This window comes from Silurus aristotelis (assembly GCF_946808225.1).
Source record: "Silurus aristotelis genome assembly, chromosome: 7".
In the NCBI taxonomy this organism is placed as follows: Eukaryota; Metazoa; Chordata; class Actinopteri; order Siluriformes; family Siluridae; genus Silurus; species Silurus aristotelis.
The window spans coordinates 6270509-6279343 of NC_139580.1; the positions used below are offsets into that span (position 1 = coordinate 6270509).

General features: G+C 42.9%; 1 protein-coding gene and 1 long non-coding RNA gene across 4 annotated transcripts in view; both read right to left on the bottom strand.

Annotated features, from left to right (window-relative positions):
- Positions 1–1909: 1909 nt before the first annotated feature.
- LOC310729062 (protein MTSS 1-like) overlaps positions 1910–8835 on the bottom strand; it is a 31527-nt gene continuing 24601 nt past the window's right edge. Inside the window, exons 8-15 of one of the 3 annotated variants that reach the window (XM_083547055.1) lie at positions 8833–8835; positions 7779–7873; positions 7142–7352; positions 4986–5081; positions 4604–4807; positions 4290–4442; positions 3942–4083; positions 1910–3524 (exon numbers count right to left, since the gene is read on the bottom strand). The exon at positions 8833–8835 is cut by the window's right edge and continues 105 nt beyond it. In XM_083547055.1, coding sequence (XP_083403181.1) covers positions 3034–3524; positions 3942–4083; positions 4290–4442; positions 4604–4807; positions 4986–5081; positions 7142–7352; positions 7779–7873; positions 8833–8835 — 1395 coding nt within the window. In that variant the 3' untranslated portion in view covers positions 1910–3033. The remainder of the gene's footprint in view (positions 3525–3941; positions 4084–4289; positions 4443–4603; positions 4808–4985; positions 5082–7141; positions 7353–7778; positions 7874–8832) is intronic. The other 2 variants (XM_083547056.1, XM_083547057.1) reach the window with 2 other exon arrangements.
- Positions 6054–7127, bottom strand: LOC310729202. The gene is made up of 2 exons (XR_014534498.1): positions 6333–7127; positions 6054–6240 (listed from the first exon to the last, which is right to left on the bottom strand). It is a non-coding gene; the product is annotated as an uncharacterized lncRNA (long non-coding RNA).

The window sequence follows — 8835 nt, forward strand, 5'->3', positions numbered from 1 at the left end:
TCACCCAGGCCTAAAGTTACACAGCACACTGAGCGTTTATTACACGCGTGGCACAGAGGAAACGACTGCTCGGACCCGGAGATCAGAGGCTTCTACTTTACATTCAGAGAAAGTGAGAAATATTTCAGACAGAAATGAAACGTACATGATATGATCAGACAGGATGTGTTCTGCATCTGTCGCTTTGATACTCCCAATGCAGCTATAAAAAAAAAGCTCACTGCCTCCATTTCAGCATCAGCGAGGGGCGTGGCCTAAAATCTCAAGCCTTGTCATCTGATTTGTATCACAATACGAGTCTACACAAAATTATTAACACTGCACGATGTGAAACCGGTGGCTATGAGAGTCCGTTGATGATCTTTATAGCTCTGTTGGAAAACTAGTCAATTTCTTGTCTGATGAATTACATTTTATGATTTTTTTTTTTTTTTGCCAAAATACTTTTCTTGTACTTGCAATGCTATTGAAGATACAATACACATAAAATAAAAAAGGTAATCTATCAAGACCAGAACATGGCAATAACATCCTGTTAGAAACAAAAATAAAATCAGATGATTGCGTGAAAGCTGCACTTTGCTGCTACGTCTGAACCAAAAGATCTTCCAGTGTTTTGAGTGATCTTATGGCACATAATGCAACATCGGATTTGTTCACTGAGTTGTTCCTTTACTTTCAGATGTTCCAGATCCACAGAACACACTAAGTAAGCAAGCATAAGTATCAAATATATTTTACATACATACATATATATATATATATATATATATATATATATATATATATATATATATATACTAATATAGTAATATGTAATAATATATTGATCGGAAGGTCGGGGTTCAAGCCCCCAGTATTGCCAAGCTCTGGGGCCCTTGAGCAAGGCCCTTAACCCTTCGTGCTCCAGGGGTTCTGCATCATAGCTGACTTTACTCTCTGACCCCAGCTTTGTAACATCTGCAAAATTCCCTACCGATAATTTTTCCGGTCTGCTGTTATTACGGGAGCGGCCTCTAGAGGCGAATCACTGACTCTACGCGCTGTTCGTTTTTACAGCGTGCTGCATGGAGAGTGTTAGACTTATGTTTATCGTTAATAATTTATTACTAATATTATTTATTAATTTATATATCCGTATTATTTTACTCAGCACATTTTTGTGATTCAGTACAGGATTTTTTCCCCCAATAAAGTTTAGTAATTTAGTACATGTAATCTTTCTTTTTTTTTTTTATCCAGTATAAAAGAACTATCTGATTAATCCATTATCAGCAAGTACGATCCAATCTAGCTATCGTTATTGGTAAAATCCACTATCCTCTAAATAATTAAATACACATTATATATATATATATATATCTTCCCGTGGGCTCACCACCTGCAGGAGGGACCGTAAGGGATGGTGCTGTGAGGATTGGGCAGCAGGCAGGGACCTGCTTAGACTACTGCCCCTGCGACCCAAATTACGGATAAGCGGGAAAAAATGAATGAATGAATATATATTATATATATATATATATATATATATATATATATATATATATATATATATATATATATATATATATATAATATAATTATTTTTATTTATATAATAAGATTTTTTGAAAGAAAAAAAAAAGGTGAAATTTACCCTTTAAACTTGTTACTTCTTTGACTGGCTGACTGACTTTTCTTCTTTAAAAAAAGGAAAAAATAGTATGTATTTATCTTTCTGACATTTGGTAAATTGAGCATTTGAGAGTTAAGGGCCTTGCTCAAGGGCCCAGGAGTGGCAAATTGATGGTGCTGGGATTTGATCTCACGACCTTCAGATCCAAAAGCTAACATTTGAACCTCTTTCCCCAGGACACATGACCGAGTGACAGAACGCAGACTAGAATAGTTCCTATTCACGTTATATCAAAATTCCCATGTAGCCTTGATGCTCTAAATATAACACTGGGCATTGATGTAACATGATCCGGCGGTCTACAGGAACAGCTTGTAGGGCGATTGGACGTTTTCTGTGTGGGACGCGTTACGGCACGTGTCAGAGCGTTAACATTTACAGTAGATCTATAAGACACAAGACTTCCTCAATAACATGACAAGCTGTGTGTTCTGTGAAGGAGAAAGAAAAAAGAATGTCTGGTTAAAAATCGGCTGTTTATCGCTGCTATAAGTGACGAGAGAAGCTGATTTGTGACATTCTACGTAATCGTCTAAGAAATACGATTATTTCATTTATAAAGAACAAACAGCTGCGGTGTAACAGAAATGATTAAATCTTAGTTACGTTAATGAGTATGAGTGTGTGTGTGTGCGTGTGTGTGTGTGTGTGTGTGTGTGTGTGTGTGTGTGTGTGTTTGTGTGTGCGTGTGAAAGCTTAGTCCGGGTTCTCAGGCCTGGGATTTCAGTGCTGATGTCTTGCTGATAAACTTCAGTGATGAAGTGACGCTGATTTGCTCCTGTTGTTGCTGCATTCACAAGAACTTCAGGGCGTCTGATAAAACCCATGTCTTATACTACTGATGAGAACGATGTGACGATAGGAGTTGAATTTATGACGGAAGGTACCGTGCGTAAGCCGTTCCAGGTTCCGGTCTCAGAGAACTGTTTTAAATAATAATAATAATAATAATAATTTCTTCAGAAACTGTTGCAGGTCCCGAGGCTTTCGAATCGAATGTACAAAATGCGCATGGCGAGTAAACGTTCGGTGCAGCTCTGATTGCGGTTCTGCGATTCCTGATTCGAGTTTCGATTAAAAGGAAATACGATACGAGGCACAAAAGTTTTGGCACCTATAGGAGGAGGGGCAGGGAATATAAGGACCAGTTAATGACGTGAAGCCAGACGTTCTGTAATCCGTATTTACAAAGCCACTAAATATCACTGTCGCATAATAGGATTTAAGATCAACATCTCATGAATATACTGAATCACTGCCAAACAGACGTACTACTCGATTCGTCCTACGCGGGACGACGTTGCCGCTAAAAAGCTCCACCGGAGTTTTGATAGGTCAGGTGGAGGAGGAGGGAGGGGCTAAGGAGGAGGCGGAGCTCTTTGTTCGAGCACCGGAGCCGATCGATCGGTGGACGGGGCTTTTTTGAGGCCCACCCCTCCCCGGATAGACGACAGCTCGTCCTGCTCTGCCGGAGCGTCTGATTGGCTGCCGGAGTTGGGTGTTGGTTGTGTGGGCGATGGCGAGGGATCTGCGGCGTTTACGGCGTCCTCGCTGTACAGAGCCTGGGGCACCGTGGGTGTTTTTACAGGAATGACGGGGGTTTTGATGGGGATCGGGCCGTGAACGCTCGGGCCGCGCCACAGACTCGGCTTTGAGGTGGGCGCACGCCGGATCGTCGCAACGCCCGGTGTGATGCTCACCGGCCCGCAGGGAGAAGGCCGCTTGGCTGGCAAAGTCCTGCGATATGATTGGGTGATGTCGGTGCTCTGCAGAACCGGAGCGGGCGGGTCACTTTCCTGCGGCTCTCCTTCTTGGTCTCCGCCCCCTGGCAAGCACTCGTAATCAAATACTGCAGAAAAAACCAAACAGAAACAAAAGATGTTTTGTTTCATATGAGGCACGAAGGCATGCTTCCGTCCACATTTCATCTTTATTGTCAGTAGATGGCGTTGGCGCAACATCAACGGCTTTAAAATGCGTTCGAAAGAATTGAGGTCGACCCATAAACACCTCTGACATCTGAGCTGGAGCATCTGGACTATATAAATTAAAAAGCTGTGTTTTCTCGCTCTCACCTTCCTCTCTTTTCCTCTTTCTCTCTCTCAGGGTGGGGTTACACTATAGGCTCATACACACAGTCTCACATATGATGAATAGATGAAACTTTCAACTTGAGACTATTCTTAGATCATGGTGTTATGGTAAAAACCATGACACATTGTGACCAATGACACACACACACACACACACACACACACACACTCACTGTAGGTGTCCTCGCTGCAGCAGGGTGTGTTGGTCTGTGTGCTGTAACCGCTGGAGCCCTGAACAGAGTCCCGGCTGCTGCGTGGTATGTCCAACGAAAGTCCGCGAGACAGACACACAGCCAGCTCCTCGTGAGCTTCATCCTGTAACACACACACACTTTGAGAATATCTGGAGATACACAGCGAACCCCCAGAAATGATCAGTAACGACCATATTTCTGGATGGATGGATGGATGGATCACAGACATACAGCAAATTACAAGCAACAATTCTATATCATAAATATTGTAGTGTTGTGTTGGGTTGCATTGTGTTTTGTTGTATTGAGTTGCGCTGTGTTGCTCACCCTGGGTTTGCCCTGAGTACTGGAGTTGGAGCTGGTTTTGTAAGGAGCTTCATCTCTGGAGCTGCTGCTCTCACTGTTCTCCCTCACTCTCTCCTTTACCCTCCGCAGCGTGTTCACAATCGGCTGGTCGTAAGGCCCGGGCCGAGCCCAATCCTAAACATCAAACATTTCTTCATCAGTGTTTATTCGTCACACAATCATGTGGGGGGGAAAAAAAGATCAAACCAAACCTGAAGCCAAAGCAAGGATCAGCAATGATGGTGTGATGGATGGAGAGAGAGAACAGTAGAGACAGAAAGATGAGTGGAACTGACCTTCCAGCTGGGGACTCTGTGGGAGGGAGGAAAGGTGCCGGGAGCCAGAGGAAAGCACGGGTCAAAATCCAGCCCGGGGTCGGGGTCAGGCGGAGACCACGCCCATGCGGGGTCAGGAGTGTGTGATGAAGAAGTTGGAGATGATGGGAAGATGAAGAGAGACAGGTCCGCTGAATGAAACTGAGGCGGGATGCCGTTTACCAGCTAAACGGTGAAGTGTGTTAAAAAAAAAGACATGGAGGAGATGAAATGATAATGATGAAATGTCAGTAAATATGAAAAACAATATGGCAGCCTTTCTGTGTGTGTGTGTGTGTGTGTGTGTGTGTGTGTGTGTGTGTGTGTGTGTGTGTGTGTGTGTGTGTGTGTGTGTGTGTGTCACCTCCGCTTCAGTGTTGGTGTTGAAGTCAGGAAATGTGGGAGTGCGGCTGTCTGTTATTGGCTGAGCTGACTCATCAGGACAAGATGAATTAGAGCACTGAACACACACACACACACACACACACGCAAAGCCATGCAGAGCGTGTGGGTACACAAGTGAACACGTGGGAGGACAAAGTAACCACAAAGAGAACAAAACACTGAGGCTACACATCATTCAAGAGTAGAAAAAAGATAAAGAGAGAGAGATTCTGAGAAAGAGGGATAGGTGGATGGATGGATGGATGGACAGATGAATGGATGGAGAGATGGAGAAATGGAGAGAAAAAGACTGAATCGCTGATAATAGTCAGCCAAGGAGCGACATTCTCTGTTTTGAAAGATATGTTCTGTACATTTGTTTCAATTTATGTGTGTGTGTGTGTGTGTGTGTGTGTGTGTGTGTGTGTGTGTGTGTGTGTGTGTGTGTGGTTTGAATGAGAATGACTCATCACTTAGAGCTTTTCCTCTGCTGGAGTTTATCTGAAAACACTCTTCCGCATAAAAAAAAAAAAAAAAATGTTTTTTTGTATTAAGTAAACTGACGTGCGTTGTTTCGTCGCCATGACAACTTAAGTTACGTTTAATGACTGCTGTTTGAAAAGACTCAACATGCAGCTGTTGAAAAAAAAGCTACACGGATATAGCAACAGTGAGTCAAATGTCGGAAGTAACGCGAACAACCTGCTAATAAAACTTTTATCAGGGGTCTTGTGTGTGATTGGGGTCCATGGTGAAGTCTCTGGATGGAGTCTAAACGAGTTGATACTCTGCGTTAGTGTCGGATTGTTAGATTCGGTACATGAGGCTCAAGAGTAGAGGAGTTCTGTATGAAGAGTGCAGCTGATTTGGCTAAAAGTGCATAAATGAGCTCGAAAGATTATCTGATGGCAGATACACAGTACTGTTCGGTCATTTACCAGAACTGACAGGTGAAAACTGTCACTGATATTTACTGTGCAAACTGATTTAATAAACAAAAAGAACACCTTGTTTCAGTTATTTGTCTATCAATGTATCTGCCTGTCTGTCTCTCAGTCTGTCTATCTATCTATCTATCTGTCTGTCTGTCTGTCTGTCTGTCTGTCTGTCTGTCTGTCTGTCTGTCTGTCTGTCTGTGTATCTGTTGCTAAATTTGTGCCATAAAATTACATTTACTTACAAGAGTTTTGATCAATACATTTTCAAAGGGAAAAGAACGAGTGGAAGAGAGAAATCTGAATACGGACAGACAGACAGACAGACAGACAGACAGACAGACAGACAGACAGACAGACAGACAGACAGACAGACAGGCAGACAGACAGACAGACAGACAGACAGACAGACAGACAGACAGACAGACAGACAGACAGATAGAATTGGCAGTAATGCAATATTAGTTTTTTCCCTTGTGATCTTCACGTGTGTCCACTTCTTACTCTTCAGATCTTTCTTAAAAGCTTTTCATGCATGATCTCGGTCCCAAATAACACTTTTTTAATTATTTGTATCAGTTCATATTATCTGTGAATTCTAAATCATGCATTCATATTCAGTTTATTCGTTTTCCCCAAATGCCTTGAGCTCAGTTCTAGAAATCTGGGAATAAATAAACCAACAAATAAATAAATAAATAAAGATGGTTTCCAGATATTTGGATCTGGAAACCACTACTAAACGCAACACTAATATTATGAATCTCAGGCGTCTGATGTTATGTAATCTCTCTAAACGCGAGCGGATTTGATAAAAAGGTTGGCTGGATGTCGATGAAAAAGATGTAAGTGTCTCCAGCTGCATGGCTTCCTAATTTAATAGCGAACGCTCCCTAGCAACAAGCCACAGTTCCCATGGCAGCGCGAGCGGGCAGGGTTTTTTCGTAATAATGCATATTCATAGCTGCACGAGGTGACAGGCTCCCGACGCCTGATGCAACATGCACGAGGAAGAGCTGCAATAATGCACACATTCAGAGAGATGAGAGGGCGTGTCACAGCCGCTTCCTGAAGTGTTCGAGATGGAGTGATGGAGGGCTGGAAAATGTGTGTGATGGCTGCACTGATAATCGGGGTGTTTCGCAGTGAGTGTGTGGGGTGTGTTTTAGCAGGTACGAGTCGCAGCTGGTTAAAGCTGTACCTGCATGCTCCCGTCTGGAGGCATGGGGGAGGGGCTCTTTGATTGACAGGTGTCCTGAGAGGTGAATCCCGAGTCGTGGGAAGAGACACTGGGAAGGCGGACGGAGCCTTGCTGAGGGAGGGCGGAGCCTCGGTAACGGAAATGCGATGTGGGAGAGTGAGAATGAGAGCTGCTCGAACGGGAATCGCTGCTGTTCACGCTGTTCAGACTGCTGCTCGGAGAGAGAGAGAGAGAGAGAGAGAGAGAGAGAGAGAGAGAGATGATACTAGCAGTTCACTGATATGAGTTACTTGTTTAACACAATACCTCTATCTTAGGCTGTATCTTTAAGTATCTAAAACTTAAATGGTTCCTCTGTATTCCAAGAAGTTTAAACAAGTGTTCATTTCGTGTTCTCAATCTTAATATTAATATTGTCCTGGTGAGCTACTGCATTGCTGAGGACAAATGTGTGCAGGGTTGCCAGATGGAACTATTACCCTCCAATACTAAAAACCAGCTCATCACTAATCTACAGCCCAAGGACATGTTTCCTGTGCCAGGAATGAATATAGTAACACTGAATCATCGAGCAAACCCGCATGTACCTTAAAGCCTAGCCAGTGTTTTAGATGCAGGCACCTTGCTAATAACGCACCTACACATGCTGGACTTTCTGGAGGTGGTGCTGGGAGAGGAGGGTGGAGTCTGATACGACCAGCTGCACTCTGAGCCTTTTAGATCAGCAATCACCTATAGAAAAACGCACAAATGTTGATAGATAGATAGATAGATAGATAGATAGATAGATAGATAGATAGATAGATAGATAGATAGATAGATAGATAGATAGATAGATAGATAGATAGATAGATAGATAGGCACAAACAGACAGACAGACAGACAGACAGACAGACAGACAGACAGACAGACAGACAGACAGACAGACAGACAGACAGACAGACAGATAGATAGATAGATAGATAGATAGATAGATAGATAGATAGATAGATAGATAGATAGATAGATAGATAGATAGATAGATTAAAAGAGACAAACAGACAGACAGACAAAAAGAACAGATAGATAGACAGATGAAAGAAAGACAGACAGACAGACAGACAGACAGACAGACAGACAGACAGACAGACAGACAGACAGACAGACAGACAGACAGACAGACAGACAGATAGATAGATAGATAGATAGATAGATAGATAGATAGATAGATAGATAGATAGATAGATAGATAGATAGATAGATGAAAGACAGACAGACAGACAGACAGACAGACAGACAGACAGACAGACAGACAGACAGACAGACAGATAGATAGATAGATAGATAGATAGATAGATAGATGAAAGACAGACAGACAGACAGACAGACAGACAGACAGACAGACAGACAGACAGACAGACAGACAGATAGATAGATAGATAGATGAAAGACAGACAGACAGACAGACAGACAGACAGACAGACAGACAGACAGACAGACAGACAGACAGCGGGCGAGTGAGAGAAAGAGAGATCGATAGCATGTTGTTAATAGTCCTGTCTTCCCTTTAGTCTTTTTCACTTTGTAGTTCTACTCCATTTAGATGGATGCAGGATTAATAGGCAGGTGTGTACGGGTTAGTGGTCGCCCTCTTGTGTGTGAGCACTAATGGGTATGTGTGTGTGTGTGATGTGGTGAGGGTGTTTACAGACCTG